This window comes from Engraulis encrasicolus, chromosome 2 (assembly GCF_034702125.1).
Source record: "Engraulis encrasicolus isolate BLACKSEA-1 chromosome 2, IST_EnEncr_1.0, whole genome shotgun sequence".
Lineage (NCBI taxonomy): Eukaryota > Metazoa > Chordata > Actinopteri > Clupeiformes > Engraulidae > Engraulis > Engraulis encrasicolus.
The window spans coordinates 57496452-57516356 of NC_085858.1; the positions used below are offsets into that span (position 1 = coordinate 57496452).

Here is a 19905-nt window from a genome sequence, read left to right on the forward strand (position 1 = left end):
GGATTCACTGGTCGAGACTGGAAGAGAGAGGGGAGGGGGAAGTTGCAGGGTAGTCTCTAGTGCAAAACAAGCAACTGCCTAGCATAACTTCGTTTTAAGTAGGGCATTGGACGTAGCTCTACTGTCATTGACAGCCAAGACACATGCATGTATTTGATTATCCCCACTTGAGGACATGTTCATTGATATAACATAGTGTGCATTGTGCAACGTGGGCGCTAACGCTGCAGTGTTGCAGCAGATTGATCACCGAGTTGCTAGCCTTTAGATGCTAACAGATACCACTGGTCAGAGCTGTAGAGAAAAGAGTTGGAGCATCCTTTGATCTTTGCCGACGAGTGGTCACGTGGTTTGCGTAGTCTACGCCCACCGCAGAAGGGTCCTATGCACCGGGAGCTGTCAATACATTTCATTGAGCGAGAGCGTCCTTTAACGGTAATTATATCAGATTATGCCGCCCCCAAAAGAACGAGTTCGTTTTGTTTTTTGTAGGCCATTTTATGGCCTTCATTGTCATATAAAAACATTGAAGTGTCAGTACCGTAATACGGTAATATCATTGCAGTTACACTTTGGGAGGGAAACGTCATCTTAGCTAGGAAGCTCCATTACTTACCATTGAGATGCTAATTGTCCGTAGCCCTTGATAATGTCTATTTGTTTTGGATTCAGCAGATTTGCAGTAGGATATTTTAATGGGTAAAATACTTCCAATACATAAAAAGATAAATACATAAACCCAGCATGTCCCAGTTGTAGGCCTACAGTAATATAGCATTTGTTAATTTCAGCCTTTATGATGCTGGTCATCAGACCTGTCAAACCACTCAATGCAGGATGCAAATGAACATGAACATGATGCAATGAACATGAAGTAAATAACCCACAGCTGTACAACCTGTGCTTGAATGGTTCAATCTTTTATTTGAAATAAAAAAAATACTCCAAATAGAAACATAAACAGCCCAAACAAAATAACTATGAATAAAACGGCATGTCTGTGTACATGACAAGACGTGTGTGTGTGTGTGTGTGTGTGTGTGTGTGTGTGTGTGTGTGTGTGTGTGAAATCAATAATGCATGAAGAATTGGAATTCACTGGAACATGCTGCAACTTCCAATGCATTGAAAGCATCAACCTATGACCAGAGAGGAGCAGACAGGAGAAGAAAAAAGAGAGAGATTTATTTATATACATGGCATGGCTGTTGGTGCTGAAAGGGATTGATTTGAATATTTCAGAAAAGACTGATCTGCTGGGATATTCACACATAACCATCTCTGGGGTTAACAAACAATGGTAAGGGGGGGGGGAATACAGTGAGCAGCGATTCTGTGGGCAAAAATGTCTTGTTGATGGCAGAGGAGAATAGCCAGACTGGTTGGAGCTGATACAAAGGCAACATTAAGTCAAATAACCACTCAGTACAACAAAGGTATGCATAAGAGAATCCCTGATTACACAGCACATCTTGAGGCAAATGGGTTACAGCAGCAGAAAAACACATTTGGTGCCACTCCTGTCAGCCAAGAACAGGAAAATGAGGCAACAATTTCGACTGGCTCACCATAAACGACACTAAAAGATCGGAAAAATGTTGCCTAGTCTGATGAGTCTTGATATCTACATCTACACTCTCAGGTGGAATTGACAGAATTTTGTCGATAACAACATGAAAAGATGGACTCTGTCTTACATCAACGTTTCATGCAGGAGATATAATGGCATAGGGATATTTCCTAAGCACATTTTGGGCCAATTAGAACCAATTTATATTTGTTGGAATGCCACAGCCTACCCAAGACTTTGTTTAAAGGTACAGTGCCAAAATGGTAGGCCACACCCTGGAGGGACATTTATTGGAAAGTTAAATGGATCACACAGCAAGAATGGCGGACAAGATTGCTCTGGACCCTTTGCTAAACCAATAATTAGCGTTCCTCCCTTCTGGAAGAAATTTTAGAATGTCTTGCTGCTGAAAAAAAATATATATAAACACCATTTTCACCCTCATCCTATAGTATTGCTTCACAGAAGTGGAGAACAGTAGAATGCACACATCTACATGGAAAGCATATTTTTTTTAATACCACAGAGGAATATTTTAAGTTTTTTTTTTGGCAACTTAATTTATTGTACTGTGCTGCCCTAACAGCTTGGGCCTAGAGGACCTAGAGGACAAGACCAATGGCCATATTGTTTTTAAATGCCTGTTTACATGTGGATTGTGGAGAAGTGTCACGCTAGACAAATTTCTGTGAAAACAGACACTAAAAGTTAGTTATCTGATCTTACAAGGGTGAAAACAGACACTAAAAGTTAGTTATCTGATCTTACAAGGGTGGCAAGACTAGGCATTGCCACTATGCTGCCCATTCCTACTTGTCATTAACATTTATTAAAGTAATACATTTAAATTCACTGTGACACAGTACTCCACAAAATTCAAGTGAACACTGCACACTAGAAAATTGCATTTCTGCCTCATCCATGCAAGGGGGCAGTCCCCAATGGCGCAGTGTGGCGGGACGGTACCATGATCAGGGTACCTCAGTCAGGGAGGAGGATGGGGGAGAGCACTGGTTAATTACTCCCCGCACCAACCTGGCGGGTCGGAGTCGAACCAGCATCCTTTGGGCTACAAGTCTGACACCCTAACCGCTTACCCACGAATACGACACAAATACCATTGTCTTGACACCCTGTCTGTCAACAGTCACTTTCACTAGTCCATACCTTTGAAAACTGTCCTCTGGTATTTCATGACCCAGTCTTGACTCAATTAACTTGTTGAATGGTTGTTCGGCGTCTTCCATTCTTACCTTGGCTATGTCTCTGAGTGCTCAATACCCTGTGCTTCTTAAAATACTCCTGTCCTGCACACCTTCCAGGCCATTCACAATCTTGCAACAATCTTGCCTTGCCATTCCCTCTCGCTACCTCGGTTTGTCCTCGACCATCCTCCTCTCTGTCCCTCTGCCCATCTCAGTACCATGGGGAATAGAGCTTTTCAGTTGCTCTGCTCCTCAGCTCTGGAATGCACTGCCCCCTGACTTATTACCCAAGTTCAAATGCAGACTAAAAACTCATTTGTTTCAGTTAGCCTATTCCTTAGGACTTTTTAACTACCGTTTTATTTTTGTTAAAAATGTGTTAATGTGTCTTCGTTTTATTATTACTTCTCTCTGATCCTTGAATGTTTTGAAAGGCACTTTTATTCTCTTGTTACCGTAGTTTCATTTGAATTCCATTGGGATGGCGTATAGAAACAAAAAAAAGACAACTATGTTGCTGTGCACATATATCCGGCCCTACTAGTCTGACCAAAGTCCTATACATTTTGCAGCTAAAGACCTCAATCACCGGAAATACAAAATGTTAGACACAGATATAATATTACTTACTGTAAGGGTCCTCAAAAGGTTAGTTAGGTTACCTTATCAGTGCAACTCAAGAAAGCCACCACCTGCAACTAAGCCATTTCTGGCAAAAGCACTTCCCCATCAACAGCAGCAGTCTCATGCAGTAGGAGCAGAATCATTTCCACCTGTAACACAACTCAATGGGAATACAAAAGACAAAAACAGTGATATTAGTCAAATGTTGAACTGGATCTGGACGGTTAAATATTTCACAGCCAGTCACTGCTGATTGAAAGAAGTGATTTTCAATGAATCTGTGGTATCATTATGACCAAGTGAATAATTACAACAGATGACAGCTATGATTCTAGCACTTGGTAGACACACCACCACCACCAGCCACCCATCCACCAAATGCACTCACAAAAGCGGAGTCCTGTGTGCTATACCATCTGGCCGGATACGTCATCAAGGGTGTACTAGGCGGCTCTTTGTGTTCGGCCTGTAAGCCTGCCTTAAGGAACAGTGACGACGCTGTACCGGACAACGCCACACTGCTGCAGATGAAGGAGTACAGAGAGGGCGCACTTCACCAGCCATCTGCGGATGTATTCTCTTTACTGCAGCACGTTGAGCAGCTGTTCCGGGCCAGGACATCAGAAGCCCTAATGGAGTGCTCAGTCAGTGAACTAGTGGAAGAGGCCATGACTATGAAATCAAACCTTCCATCCTGCCATGATGTCAAGAGGAGAGTGATCACCAAATACACCAGGTTGAGGCTCAGGATTGCAGGTAAATGCATCAATAATGAAAGGGAAGAACCATGGGAAGGGAAAAAGCTACCTTGGCAGTAAAAGTCAAGCAAAGAAGGCTCCACCTCCTGCCAAATCCCTTCCGATGGCTGTAGCGGTCCCCACCAACACCACCAGTCTGCACGAGCCTGCTGTAGCGGTCTCCACCAACAATCTGCTAGAACCTAGATCCGAACAGAAAAATGACAACATGAACATCACCATTTCAATGCCTCGCAGTTCATTGTGAATCTAGCTATCGTAAAGATACACGAGTAATGTAAGCTTAATGTCAGCTTAACAAGAAATGAGCAGGTAACATCACCATTGTATACTACCCAAAAACAACAAATGACATCCTCGGAGACTGTACTTGTGATAGCCTGTGTCGACTCGACACACGACACAGTAGACACTCAATGGCACAAAAATCCCAAATTCTACTTAAGTAATACCTGAAGCCATGAACATCAGCATTTGAATGCCTCGTAGTCCATTATTGGATCTAGTTAGATAGCATAAAGATCTCCGTGCATCAACTAACTTGTTGACATTAGCTTCCAGCTAGCTTAGAAACATTAGCTATTTATAAATGACCGATAAGCAAATAGCTCTGAAATCAAACACAACGACTGTATGGATATTGACAGAAGACAACAGGACGGTATCTTATAAAATATGTGACATGTCATCGTTTAAAATATAGATTGAAAGGTAGCATCGATGTTTTGCGAACACGGCAAATCCAAAGTTGAACCAGAAGCGCCGTGTTGAAAACGCTAGCTATTACCACACGATTAACGGTTTTTCACATTACCATTGTGATTTTATATTACCCAAACTGGCAAAATTACATCCTCAGAGACTGTACTTGTGATAGCTTACGCTGACAAAGACAGACAACTTTGATTAATCTCCCTATTTTATCAACTTACCTGGGAAGTGGTCGACACGCCAACGACACTCAATGGCGTCCCCGTTGCTGCACAGGACCCTTTGAGCAAAATGAAGTGACGGCGAAACCCCGGATGTAGAGCAGCCATGCTCGTCCGCGGCCGTCAACGGCTTCAGGACAACTCTTCCTCTACAGCTCTGCCACTGGTTAACCTTGTCAACCTGCTTCCATATAGCCAAAGGCCAGTTTTGTTGAGGGATTTTACCGTTAACTGCGAGAGACGGGGGAAATCGGTGAAATTCTAAATGAAATCAAGTCGAGTACTAAACGTTAACGACAGAACGACATTGCGGTTCGGGAGATTTCATTGGGAAAAGGGAAGAAGGACTTTCGACCATCCTTATCTTCTCCAAGGGTGCGCTGAGAGGCTTATTTGAAACGTGGAACTAAATACGCTGCTTGCAATAATGCCATTATTACCAAGGCTATTACGCCTGTCAAGGCTGCAGGCGTCCACCACCGCCATCCACTGCCACCGTAGGAGCTTGACAACAACCATGTCGTCTGGCAAAAGACTGCGGGTACTGGTGGACATGGACGGGGTCATAGCTGACTTCGAGGGCGGATTTCTGAAGAAGTACCGAGCAAGATATCCCAACGACCCCTTCATTACCTTGGAAGACCGGAGGGGATTTTGGGTGTCGAGTCAATACGGACAGTTAAGAAGCGACCTCTGCGTAAGTACCTAGTACTTTCATTCTGCAAAAAAACAACACCCTCCTCTCCACCTGACACCTCAGAGGAATGTCCATCCACGCGTTGCTTTAGCAACCTTGTCCTAACACGAGCTGCAAGAATCTACAGATAATCAGATTCGGCTGTCAAGGGAGAGGGCAGGTAGCTGTGTGTGTAAATGTCAAGGCTAAAGCTGTCCTTAGTCTGATCTCTTCAGTCTACATTAGGTTTTGATTGAGTGATTTGTGTGGAAAGAACAAACACTAGAAGTGTAATGTAATATAGTAGGGCCTATCTATCTAATAATGATACTGTGTAGACACTGTGGTTGTGTAAACAAGCAAGACTGCATTAGACTTATTTGGTGGGAGGAGCCAGGCATAAAGTTGCACAGGTTGTCAGTCAGAGGTGTTTTGTTTTGTACACGCTGTTCTTGTGATGTGCACTGAGGATATCTGACCATTATGAATGACGCATTGTTGCTCTCTCTCTTTCTCTCTCGCTCTCTCTCTCTCACACACACACACACACACACACACACACACACACACACACTGTGTCCGCAGGATAAAGCCATCAGTATCTGGGAGTCCAAGGACTTCTTCATGGAGCTGGATCCTCTGCCTGGAGGGGTACAGGCCGTGCAGGAGATGGCCAAGATGGACAAGTGAGTAGCTGTGGTATAGTGTCTTACCTCCTCCGTCCACCTGGTGGCACCGTACTGCATTATGATATGGAATGTGTACATTCATATACGGGTCAGATCTATGCATGAAGTCTACCACTAAAGTTGTTATCAAATGTACAGCCCGTGTCCGTTCTTCAATCCTTCTTAATCCTTCACATACACAACATATTGGCGACGAGAATGGCTAGTATCGGAATCTCACAACCTCCTGCATTACTGGAAAGTCCGGGTGAGCCGACGATGTTGTATACAACATGACTCCACACTAGATGGAGAAGTGAGTAGCCCATAGGAGTTAGTGCCAACATGACTCCACACTAGATGGAGAAGTGAGTAGCCCATAGGGATTAGTGCCAACATGACTCCACACTAGATGGAGAAGTGAGTAGCCCATAGGGCAGAGTTATTCAAATGGAGGCCCTGGGGCCAGATGCGGCCCTAGGATGGCAAGGTTCTGGCCCCCCACAACGTCTGACCAAAATCAAAACAATTAGGTCTATGTGTGGGGTATCTGTGGCCGTGCATAATTTGCTATATCACTAACAATTCAGGTTGGGGAAATCTCTCCTATGCATTCACATGAGAGTGTAATCTTATCTAGAACAGTCTGATAAATAGACCATTATAGGGCTACTAGGAAATAGAGAAGCAAATATATCTTCTGTCTGGAAAGCTATCCGCTTGATTCCCACCCTAACCTCGGACGTGATGAATGAAGAAATGAAAGAAAAATATTTGCACACTTAAATCCTCTTTGTGTTCTTTCAATTGGCCAAGCTTTCGGTCTACTGTACTGACCTGTAATAAAATGTGACTGAGTCCAGTGTGACTGACATTTTTCTTTCATTTATCACAGTTTTTTGTTTCTGTTTGGCACCTTTCAATCGAGAGTGCGGTGTAATCAGTTTAATTATAACCATAGAGGTGTCAAAAGTAAAAGTAAAGTTGTTGTGTAAGTACAACACTAGCACATGATATTACATAGCTGTTACTCCAGTTGCTCCATTGTACCTATTGAGCTGGATAGACTGTGTTGTTACTGTAAAACACTAAAAGCCTGAAGAAGAACCACGACAAATTTGATAATTTGCTAATCACAAGACAAGTCCACACGTCTACTGGTTACTCAAATAAGTACACAGGTCTACTGGTTACTCAAATAAGTACACAGGTCTACTGGTTACTCAAATAAATACACAGGTCTACTGGATAGTCAAATACGTTAGCTGTGTTGGAAGGAAATTGTGTGGGTTTTTTTCCTTTTAGTTTTGGCACCTCTGCTCCATTGCCAGTAAGAAAGGTGACCTGGTAACTTTCCTTCTTAATTGAATGTAGGCCTCTTTCGTGACATAGCAGATTATGAAGTGCAGGAGCGTGGAGGATATCTTTCTCTCCTCCCTCACCAAACTTACCTTTAGATCTGTGGTTTGGAGAAGTGAGAAGTAGAGACGTGCTACTACTGCTGACCATGACGTGCCACCCGCTTACCTCAGCACTGAGGAAGCTGACTGCACAGGAATCCAGACCAGGGAAATCCCATGCTGTTTTGCACAATCGTTCCAATCTGAAAGACTGCATGGATTCTATCCCTCAGTGAGGGTTCCAGATCTTGGGCTTCAATCAGATAGTAGGCAGGGGTGGAAAGGCAGTGACTGCACTGCAGTTTGTTTGAATAGATACAACTGACACGATTGGCTATGGGCTACGTACTGCATACCAAATCACACATTCATAACGCCCAATAAATGACCGTGGGAAATCCTAAACCACAACTTTTCTATGAGAAATAATAATAATTGTATTTGTATAGCACTGTATCATACATGCAACTCAAAGTGCTTAATAAATGGGAAAAAACATAATTGAGATGGATTTAAAAAGAGAGGTAGAGAGGAGAGGCAGAAACAGCAAGAAGGGAGAGGAGGAAGAGATAGATAGAGATTGTAGAGTCATAAGGTCCACGTAGGTTGGGACCAGGATTCTTAGAGGCGTAAGGTCCATTGTGGCTGGGTCTAGCATAAGTCATAGATAATCACACTGAATTTGGGCGCTCAGAAGCGGCCCCTGGTGGCATCAGGGGTGAGGAAAAACTCCCTTTCACTTGATTCATAGTTTGTAGGGGGGAAAAGCTCAATGAGGTCTGAGAAAAAAAAAAACCCTATAGCCAAGAAGAGACCTCAGGCATAGGTGTTCTCCAGACTGTCTCACTTGAGATGATCTGTTGTTAACCAGGAATCGGGAATTTAGGCCCCTGGTTTCTGTTTTGTGGTTGGTTGGTTATAACCTGGTTCTCAAGCAGATGGGTGTTCGTGCGAGCTCATGAAAGTTGAACGAAGCTGCACAAAGCACGAAGGGTCTGCATGAGAACCAGGCTAGGTTGGTTAGGGAATGCTCTTCAACTATTCAGGAAAGTCCTCTGTGGTCATTTGGCTTGCAGACCATCTCCATGTCTGTGTGCGTCACATGGTGTCCAAGGTATAGTTTTGGTGGGGACATTACGATCGCATATTGTCCGGGTGTGCTATTTTTGTATTATATTTGTGAACTTAATTTGTGATAGGCCACCACTCATCTGTTTAGAAGGTGCAGGATTCAGTAGAAATGTCTGCATAAAAAGAAGACTATAAGCTTCTTTGCACAACAAGTGTGCGGATTGTCTTCTTTTTATACAGATTTGTGAAAAAGTAGTGGGGACAAGCTAGGTTTATCTCAAATGTGGTATGGATGGACATGTCCCCTAGCCAGTCCGTGCCCTCCTAGTGACGCAACACCTTCAACGTTGCTTCTAGTCAGGCCAGGAGCAATACAAATATCATTTTTGAGCTCCAGAATAATCGGGAACTCCACTCCCACTTTGTCTGGAAGCAAACAACCAGTAGCAAACCAAGGAAGGCGGGTCAACCCTATCGTTGGGGAAATGTTAATTGTTATGCTCTTGGTCAGACCAAGTCTCGAAGAGATTTGAAAGTCGATGATAATCAGGCTACATGTCCCCACCATCCACACCTAAAACTACGCCTATGCATGGCATGCCCATGATCTTAGTGGGGCACACGGAGCTCAAAAAGTGAAAGTAGATTTCATTATCATCAGGGCTCGTGTTAGGAATTAGGGTTAGGTTAGCATGTACCTAATGCAACTACAGTTTGCAATGCTTAACAACTTTTGCTACGTTGACCTTACGGTAGCCAACCCCTAGTCATGAGTAATAGGAGCTTGCTCTAACCACCCTCCACACGGAAATTTAGATCAGGGCCCTCATGTGGCGTGCAGTACCCTCCCCTGGCCACTAGGGGCCCCCAGTCACCTTTGACCTCTTTGTGCCACGTCAGAGGGGGAGAGCTGTAGTTGACTACTATACTGTACTCTACTGTACCGTACTGTACTCTGGTTAACAGGGTGATACGGGTGGCCACAGCTCTCTTTTGATTAAATGAAGTGTAATTTCTCTCCTCTCTCCTCCTCTCATCTCCCCTTCCTCCTCTTCACTCCTTTTCCTCTCCTTCTCTCACCTCTCTCCTCTTCTCTCCTCCCCTCTCATCTCCTTCCCCTCCTCCTATTCTCTCCTCCCCTAATCTCCCTCCTGTCTTCCTCCTCACTACTTCTCTCCTCCTCTCTCCTCCTTCTCCTCTTATCTCCCTCCCCTCCTCCTTCTCATCTCCCCTCCTCCTACTCCTCTCTCCTCCTCCTTCTCATCTCCCCTCCTCCTCTTCTCCTCCTCCTCCTCTTCTCCTCCTCCTCTCTCCTCATCCTCTCTCCTCCTCTCCAGTACAGACGTGTTCATCTGCACCAGTCCCATCAAGCACTATTACCACTGCCCCTTCGAGAAGGTAAAATACACCACACTACACTACACTACACTACACTACACTACACTACACTATTACCACTGCCCCTTCGAGAAGGTAAAATACACCACACTACACTACACTACACTACACTACACTATTACCACTGCCCCTTCGAGAAGGTAAAATGCACTACATTACACTACATTACACTACACTACACTACACTACACTACACTACACTATTACCACTGCCCCTTCGAGAATGTAAAATGCACTACACTACACTACACTACACTACACCACACCTCACTACACTACACTACACTACACTACACCACACCACACTACACTATACTGCACTACACTACACTACACTATACTACACTACACAACACTACACTACACTACACTACACTACACTCCGCTATACTACACTACACCTCACTACACTAGACTACACTACACTACACTTCACTACACCACACTACACTACACGACACGACACACGACACCACACCACACCACACCTCACTACACTACTCTACACTACACCACACTATACTACACTACACTACACTATACTACACTACACTACACTACACTACACTGCACTGCACTGCACTACACTACACTACACTACACTACACTACACTACACTACACTACACTACACCACACTACACCACACTACACTACACTACACTACACCACACCACACCACACCACACTACACTACACTACACTACACCACACCACACCACACTACACTACACTACACTACACTACACTACACCACACCACACTACACTACACTACACTACACTACACCGCACCGCACCTCACCGCACCGCACCGCACCTCACCTCACCTCACCTCACCTCACTTCACTTCACTTCACTTCACTTCACTTCACTTCACTTCACTTCACTACACTACACTACACTACACTACACTACACTACACTACACTACACTACACTACACTACACTACACTATACTATACTATACTATACTATACTATACTATACTACACTACACTACACTACACTACACTACCCTATTGCCACCGCCCCTTTGAGAAGGTGAGATGACAGTGCATAGAGGTAGAAAATAACACTAGAGAGGACACAGCAATTTGCGACAGCACTGGGAAATGGCAGCTGGAGCTTCCCAACTTCCGTAGGTAGTGTAGGTACTTTCAGGCAATGCAAGTCAATGGAGAACACGCCCACCCCTGTCAAGAAATTAACTAAAACGGTGTAAATATAAAGTAACACTTTAATCAAAGACCAGATTTGAAATGTCAGGCTACATATCTACTGAAATAATATGAGTCGATAAAATACATGTAAAAATCAAATAATATATTTTATGAACATAGTTAGCAACACACTTCAACTATTGTCCTTTTATAGTGTGTTGATGGACATTTTCACATGATTAAGCCATTTTTGACAGAGGTGAGCCTCGTCTCCGTTAATTTCCATTTCTCTGATCTACCTACAGATAATGGCCGCTACAGATTGCCGTAAAAGGGGGGCGGGGTCCTCTCTAGTGTTATTTTCTACCTCTATGTGACAGTGCACATCAATCAGATGACCTGACTTTGAGATTTTGTCTAGTGTAGTGCCCTGTTATATGTTGATTATCAGTTTATTACACTATCCAATGTCTTACTGTAGAGTTTAGAGGACTTTGATTCTGTACCTGAAGTTAAATCTGCCTCCCCCTTCTGTGTGTGTGTGTGTGTGTGTGTGTGTGTGTGTGTGTGTGTGTGTGTGTGTGTGTGTGTGTGTGTGTGTGTGTGTGTGTGTGTGTGTTTATATGTGTGTGTGTGTGTTTATATGTGTGTGTGTGTGTGTGTGTGTGTGTGTGTGTGTGTGTGTGTGTGTGTTTATATGTGTGTGTGTGCTTGCGTGCGTGCATGTTTGTGTGTGTTTATGCGTGCGTGTGTGTGTGCGTGTGCATGTTTATGGTTGTGTGTCTCTGTGTGTGCCTGCGTGCGTCTGTGTGTGTGCCTGTGTGTGTGTTTGTGCCTGCGTGCGTCTGTGTGTGTGCCTGCGTCTGCGTGTGTGTGTGTGCCTGCGTGTGTCTGTGTGTGTGCCTGTGTGTGTGTGTGTGTGTGTGTGTGTGTGTGTGTGCCTGCGTGCGCGTGCGTGTGCGTGTGCCTGCGTGCGTGTGCGTGTGCCTGTGTGTGTGCCTGCGTGCGTCCTTGTGTGCGTGTGCCTGTGTGTGTGTGTGTGTTTATGTGTGTGTGTGTGTGTGCGCGTCCTTGTGTGTGTGTTTCTATATGTGTGTGTGTGTGTGTTTGTGTGTGTGTGTATGCGTGCGTGCGTCCTTGTGTGTGTTTCTATATGTGTGCGTGTGTGTGTGTGTGTGTGTACCTGCGTGCGTGTGTGTGTGTGTGTGTGTGTGTGTGTGTGTGTGTGTGTGTGTGCGTCCTTGTGTGTGTGTGTGTGTGTGCGTGTGTGTGTGTGTGTGCAGTATGCGTGGGTGGAGAAGCATCTGGGTCCAGACTTCCTGGAGCAGATCATCCTGACCAGAGACAAGACGGTCGTCACGGGAGACATCCTGATCGACGACAAGCCAGACATACTCGGTAACGAGGGGGGGGGACAAGCCAGACATACTCGGTAACGGGGGGGGGGACAAGCCAGACATACTCGGTAATGAGGGGGGGGACAAGCCAGACATACTCGGTAACGAGGGGGGGGGGGACAAGCCAGACATACTCGGTAACGAGGGGGGGGGGGGACAAGCCAGACATACTCGGTAATGAGGGGGGGGGGCAAGCCAGACATACTCGGTAATGAGGGGGGGGGGGGGGGGCATCCTCATCGACGACAAGCCCGACATACTCGGTGGGGGGGGGGGGGGGTGTGTGAGGGTGTGTGTGTGTGTATGTGTGTGCATCCTCATCGACGACAAACCAGACATACTCGGTGAGGGGTATGTGTGTGTGTGTGTGCCAGTCCACAAGCACAAGTGGAGGAAGGGAGGGGGGGTGGGAGGTGTGAGGGTGTGTGTGTGTGTGTATGTGTGTGTATGTGTGTGCATCCTCATCGACGACAAACCAGACATACTCGGTGAGGGGTATGTGTGTGTGTGTGTGCCAGTCCACAAGCACAAGTGGAGGAAGGGAGGCTGCATATTGGAATGCACCCTGTGTCTTAACACCTCTTCTGATGTCACATCCTGTTTGTGTTTCCGGTTTCCTGTTAGGGGTGGAGCCTAATCCTACGTGGGAGCACGTGTTGTTCACGGCGTGCCACAATAAGCACCGCCCCCCGAGCTCCTCCCAGACACGCCTCCTCTCCTGGGACGACGACTGGAGAGCCGTCCTGGACAGCAGGAGGAAATGAGACACACACACGCACACACACGTACACGTACACGTACACGTACATATACGTAGAACCACGAGAGCCCGAGACACACACACACACACACACGCACGGCTAAATGAGGGCCTGAGACACACACACACACACACAACCAAGAACAACCAAGAGGTGCTGGCACACACACACACACACACACACACACACACACACACACACACACACACACACACACACACACACACACGCACTCACACACCCGACAAAAACACACCCGACACACACACACACGCACATCCGACACAAACACACCAAACAGACCACACATGATTGCACACAGACTCGGAATAGCTCAGTACTCACCATATACTGTAACGCACAATCATAAGCCATAAGCCATAAGCTATTCTTGGTTAGTGAAGGGACACTGCATCAACCCAGCATGTCTTTATCTCACATCCCACTAAGAACTGTAGAGTAGAGAACAGTTATGTGTGTATGTACCGGTGTGTATGTATGTATGTACTGGTGTGTATGTATGTATGTATGTATGTATGTATGTATGCATGTATGTATGTAGGCTATGTAATGTCTGTCTTTCTGTCTGTCTGTCTGTCTGTCTGTCTGTATGCATGTATGTATGTATGTATGTATGTATGTATGTATGTATGTACGTATGTATGTATGTATGTATGTATGTATGTATGTATGTATGTATGTACGTATGTATGTATGTATGTATGTATGTATGTGTGTATGTATGTATGTATGTATGTATGTATGTATGTATGTATGTATGTATGTATGTATGTATGTATGTACCGGTGTGTAGGTATGTCTGTATGTATGTACCGGTGTGTATGTATGTATATGGCTGTGGTTCCCAAACTGGGGGGTCGCGGACCCCTAGAAGGGTCGTGGACGTACTAAAGGGGGGTCGCCGACAAAACGGACTTTTATTCACTTGTATGGTCAATATGTATTTCCTGTCCTGTGGATTTCTAGCAACATTAGCAGACAAATTATTAATGGGAAATATAGCAATAATAATAGTATCAAAAATTGCCTTGCTAGATTTTCCATGAATTGTTTGTCTGCTAATGTTGCTTGAAATCCATTGCTTGGCTAAGACTGTGGTGGTTGGTGGTTGGTGGTTGGGGGGGGGGTAGCAAAAATATTCTTAAATCCAAAAGGGGGTCCCCGCTGAAATAGTTTGGGAACCGCAGCTTGTATATGGCATCATGGTAAGGTAGTGTATCTAATGTCTAGTCCAGTGATTCTCAAAGTGCGGTCCGGGGACCACTGGTGGTCCGCGACAGAGCTCAGGTGGTCCGCAAGGGGATTTTTATTGTCCCAAGACAAGCCAGCAGTAGGCTATAATTGTAACATTATTACAACGCTAAATGTAGCTGAAGTCTTATTTTCACCACAACAGGACAGGCTTGAAATGTGAATAAAAAGGGAAGTGATCTGCATCGAAATTGGCAGTGGCAAATTAGCACCCCTCAACTGTCAGTTCAGTTGACAGGTGGTCCCTGAACATTATTGGGGAGACAAAAGTGGTCCTCGGTCTGAGAAAGTTTGAGAAACGCTGATCTAGTCTGCCCTGTGCTGTCATCAGACTCTATGAACCGGTTCATAAAGGCTATAGCACATTCATAACGCCTTATAATGGTTACATTTACTATCAAAAGCAGTTTATACATACACATATGACTGTAATCGTAAAACGTTAAGCTTTATGTTTAAACAATAATGTGCTGCTTCTCTATATAACGTCTCAATACGACCCAAGACAGTATTTGAATGCTTTATGAGGTCAACCTCGACGTTACTACAAAACTACACTAGGAAGTCCTCAGATTCAGAGTTAAATAAAGTAGAAGTACTGTTCCAGATGCCATTACAACACTAGAGTGGGATATTACATGATTGCAGCAATGAGACATTATACCACTAGTGTTGTAATTACATCTGCCAGAGTACTTCTACTGTTACTGTGTACAACTCTGACTACCATACAGTATGAATGTGTTATAAGCCTTTATGCATCTCCTCTGTGACTGCAGTCTTCATAGAAGTGCTACTGCCTCACCAAAACAAAGCCTTGGCCCAAAAAGACAAACACACACACACACACACACACACACACACACACACACACACACACACACACACACACACACACACACACACACACACACACACACACACACACAGAGAGAGAGAGAGAGTTCTTTACTCAGTGCCGGTCTTAGTGATCTCTTCCCCATTCAGGCTCAGGCAGGGTTTTGTCAAAGCCCCTCTAGCATGCTGGACTACTGTTTCAGATGGTGCACGGTAAGGTAACACACCGCAGATCTAAAGCGACCATAAGCGATGCACGGTAACACACCACTGATCTAAAGCGACCATAAGCGATGCACGGTAACACACCACAGATCTAAAGCGACCATAAGCGGTGCACGGTAACACACCGCTGATCTAAAGCGACCATAAGCGGTGCACGGTAACACACCACTGATCTAAAGCGACCATAAGCGATGCACGGTAACACACCACAGATCTAAAGCGACCATAAGCGGTGCACGGTAACACACCGCTGATCTAAAGCGACCATAAGCGATGCACGGTAACACACCACTGATCTAAAGCGACCATAAGCGGTGCACGGTAACACACCACTGATCTAAAGCGACCATAAGCGGTGCACGGTAACACACCACTGATCTAAAGCGACCATAAGCGGTGCACGGTAACACACCACTGATCTAAAGCGACCATAAGCGATGCACAAAAACAAACTGCTGGGGCCTGTACTAAGAAGCTGGTTGAGGACTAAGCCAGGTGAAGTTAAGAAGTAAATCATCTAATAGAAGAGCCCAGAGTCCTCATTTTCATTGAGGAAATGAGGACTCCAGAATCTTCTATTAGGTGATTTACCTCATAACTTAACCTGCTTTACTCCTGAACCAGCTAGAACATGAGGACTCCAGGCTCTTCTATTAGGTGATTTACCTCTCAACTTAACCTGGTTTACTCCTGAACCAGCTTTGTAGTACAGGCCCCTGATCTATAGCGCCTGCAAGCGATGCTCGATAGATACCAAACAGTAGCAGTCTAGTTCAGTGTCTGTCTGTCAGGCCCTGAATCAGCTTGTAATATCATGTGTGGGCACAAGGGGGCACTGGCACCACACTGATGCCACAGTCTGGCCAGGCTAGTTGCCATAGCAGTGAGAGTGTTGGGGTGTGTGCGCTTGTGTGTGTGTGCGTGTGCGTGTGTGTGTGCGCACGAGTGTCTTGTGATTAGCCTCCTCTTGATGAGCACCTGTTTAATATGACCCACAATGCACCTGGCTAGTGTGGCGCACCTGCCAGCCGTTTACCTTCCTGTGGGTCAAACATCAAATGGCATTAACAATGGCCGCCACCTTACCTGACTGCCAGCCAACGCTCAAGGCCGTGCCACCTGTACTGTAGTGTAGAGGTGCAGGGTGCCAAGACTAGCACACACACACGCATGCGCGCGCACACACACACACACACACACACACACACACACACACACACACGCAGCGGTTGTACCCATAAAAATACGGTTCTTGGACAGTTTGCTTTGTCTCCGTTTGAGGGTCTCTCATGCCAAAGTGCTGCATCGCCCCACATGGTCATTAGTTCATGACAGGGCTATTGGTTGGGGAGGTGGGAGGAGGTGGGGGGTCGGGATGTTTCTGTGGTGCTTTAAAGGGTGTTGGACAGGTTTTGTATGAGGAGGAGAAGGTGGGAAACACCATTAGATGTCACTATACTTCACTCTTACACACACTATGTACACACACACACACACACACCATTTCATAAGCACCCTTTTGTACTGTTCACATCACTCATTTCTGTATTGTGCCAATGAGACCGGCGGTTTCTCTACCGATGGCTGCCCATGTTTACATTGTGCTGTTCTACAATGGAATTCTAGAACTCTAGAGTAATCTGTTGTATCCTGGCAACACGGAAGGGATGAGAACAGCATGGTCCAACAAGAAACCATATTGCACTTTTCACTGTTGTAGTGTCCTCCACAAGTGGTTGCCCAGTTTGACAAATGTACTCGAATCAAATCTATTTCGAATATATATCATAGATTTAACACAAATTTAACCCTTCATATTTTAAAAATGTGCAAAAATCTTTGTTAACATAGGATTTACAGCCAATGTTAAAATTAACAATGATTATAATTTATGTGTTTGTATGCGTTTAAAAAAAATGTTTTGAGCATTTTGTTTGTACGTTTCTTATTTTTCTCTGAATGTTTGTTGTTTAGTTGTTGTTGCTGTGGTGCAGTAAGACTAAGAAGGTATTAAAGAGGAGTAGGTGTGTTCTAGACATGTGACTATACCATGGAGAGAGAGAGAGAGAGAGAGAGAGAGAGAGAGAGAAACTGAACTGTAACTAAAATGGTGGCATGGTGAGCTCTTATTGGAGGGGAGTGCACATACATTTAGTTCTGCAGATTATATCGAAAATGTATAAAAATCGCGATATCAAGAGTGGCGATATGCGTATCGCGAAAATTACTTAATTATCGCGAACAAGTAAAAGAAATCTGTGCAGTCCAATCAGTTGCTGAATGACAACAAATGCACAAGAAGCCAGCCTTGACCAAAGCCACACTCCTCCCCCCACACAGACCAACAAATTAGTGACAAGAAAAACACTTGGCTATTTCTAAATATCCTTTAATATCGTTCTGGAGGTATTGCATGCTGAATTGCATTGCATGGTTTTTTTTCTGATATTGTGCGTTCCTACTTCCATTTTATATTCTCATGCTGAGTACTTATTGGGGAGGAGTGCATTTGCATTTTATATTCTCTTCTGCTGCGAGATCAGAACTTTTCAAATCTCCTGATGTGGTGATGAGTCACAACTAGACTTTCTGGTCAATATCTCTCTCTCTCCTAATCTCTCTCCCTCTCTCCTAATATCTCTCTCTCTCCCTCTCCCTCTCTCCTAATATCTCTCTCTCTCCCTCTCCCTCTTTCTCTCTCTCCTAATATCTCTCTCTCTCTCTCTCTCTCTCTCTCTCTCTCTCTCTCTCTCTCTCTCTCTCTCTCCCCCCCTCCCTCCCCCCCCCCCCCCCCCCCCCCCCCCCCCCCCCCCCCCCCCCCCCCCCACACCCCCCCCCCCCCCCCCCCCCCCCCCCCCCCCCCCCCCCCCCCCTACCTCACATCCTGTCACCAAGGCGGGTGAGGTGTATACATGCTGTTGGACACACACACACACACACACACACCTCCCATCCTCTTGGCCGGCCCGTGTGAGTGTGTGTGTTTTGTGTTTCCTGGCCCGCTGCTCTGGTTCTGCCTGCTGGGTCCGGTCTGGTCCGGTCTGCAATCATACATGTGTTTGTGGTGTTGCTGCGTCACACCTGTTTTCTAAATTGTTTTTTTCTTTTCTTTTCTTTTCTTTCTTCTCTGCAGTCAGTTGTGTTGTCTCTGGTGCTGCAGCATCACACACCCCTTTGTCTTTTTTTCTTTTTTGATTTATTTTGTGAACAGGAGAGAGAAGCAGCATGACTCACACGAGGAAGAATAAAAAGAAGAATAAAAGTCAGAACGCACACTGGCCTGCCTGTCTGTCTGCCTGTCTTTTTGCCTGTCTGTCTGTCTGTCTGTCTGTCTGGGTATCTGTCTGTCTGTCTTTGTGCCTGTCTGTCTGCCTCTCTGTCTATCTATCTTGCTGTCTGTCTTTCTATCTGACTGACTGTCTGTCTCTCTGTCTGTCTGCCTGGTGTCCAAGTCATTCACACACATCCCTGTCTGTCCGATGTCCAAATGTCATTGATTAACACACATCCCTGCCTGTCTGTCTGTCTGTCTGTCTGTCTGTCTGTCTGTCTGTCTGTCTGTCTGTCTGTCATTGATTCACACATGCCTGTCGGTCTTAGTGGTGTCCAGTCTCCAACAGATTCACCCACACACATTCCTCTCTCTCTCTCTCTCTCTCTCTCTCTCTCTCTCTCTCTCTCTCTCTCTCTCTCTCTCTCTCTCTCTCTCCCGTAAGGTGTCTGTCTCTCATTCAGACTCCTAACCTGTCTCTCTCTCCTAATGTGTCTCTCAGAGTCCTAAACAGCCAGCCTGTTGTAGTGATGTGTCTCCATCAGCTGCCACGTGTTGCATATTCAAACCCAGATGGGACTCAGGAGAGCAGCTGAGTGCCTAACCCGACACGTAAACACCCGCACAATACAATAACCAACCAGCTCCTCTGATTGATCACACAGAGACAGAGCACACC

General features: G+C 45.4%; 1 protein-coding gene and 1 long non-coding RNA gene across 6 annotated transcripts; one reads left to right on the top strand and one right to left on the bottom strand.

Moving 5' to 3' along the window:
- Positions 1-289: 289 nt before the first annotated feature.
- Positions 290-5226, bottom strand: LOC134443029 (uncharacterized). Of its 5 annotated transcripts, none has more exons than XR_010033541.1 (3): positions 5090-5226; positions 3438-4339; positions 290-1139 (listed from the first exon to the last, which is right to left on the bottom strand). It is a non-coding gene; the product is annotated as an uncharacterized LOC134443029 (long non-coding RNA). The 5 variants fall into 5 exon arrangements; XR_010033547.1 differs by lacking the exon at positions 290-1139 and having other exon boundaries at positions 1996-4028; positions 4207-4339; XR_010033546.1 differs by lacking the exon at positions 290-1139 and having other exon boundaries at positions 1996-4093; positions 4207-4339.
- Positions 5227-5255: 29 nt separating this feature from the next.
- On the top strand, positions 5256-14175 carry LOC134442904 (5'(3')-deoxyribonucleotidase, mitochondrial-like). Its single transcript, XM_063192874.1, has 5 exons — positions 5256-5786; positions 6351-6451; positions 10242-10302; positions 12747-12861; positions 13485-14175. Exons 1-5 carry the CDS (start codon positions 5517-5519, stop codon positions 13622-13624), a joined length of 687 nt encoding a protein of 228 aa, XP_063048944.1. The 5' UTR covers positions 5256-5516; the 3' UTR covers positions 13625-14175.
- Positions 14176-19905: the final 5730 nt, after the last annotated feature.

Coding starts and splice junctions, on each gene's coding strand:
- LOC134442904 (XM_063192874.1), top strand. CDS start 5,517: ATGCCATTATTACCAAGGCTATTACGCCTGTCAAGGCTGCAGGCGTCC. Junction 5,787..6,350: donor AGTTAAGAAGCGACCTCTGC/GTAAGTACCTAG, acceptor CTGTGTCCGCAG/GATAAAGCCATCAGTATCTG. Junction 12,862..13,484: donor CGACAAGCCAGACATACTCG/GTAACGAGGGGG, acceptor GTTTCCTGTTAG/GGGTGGAGCCTAATCCTACG.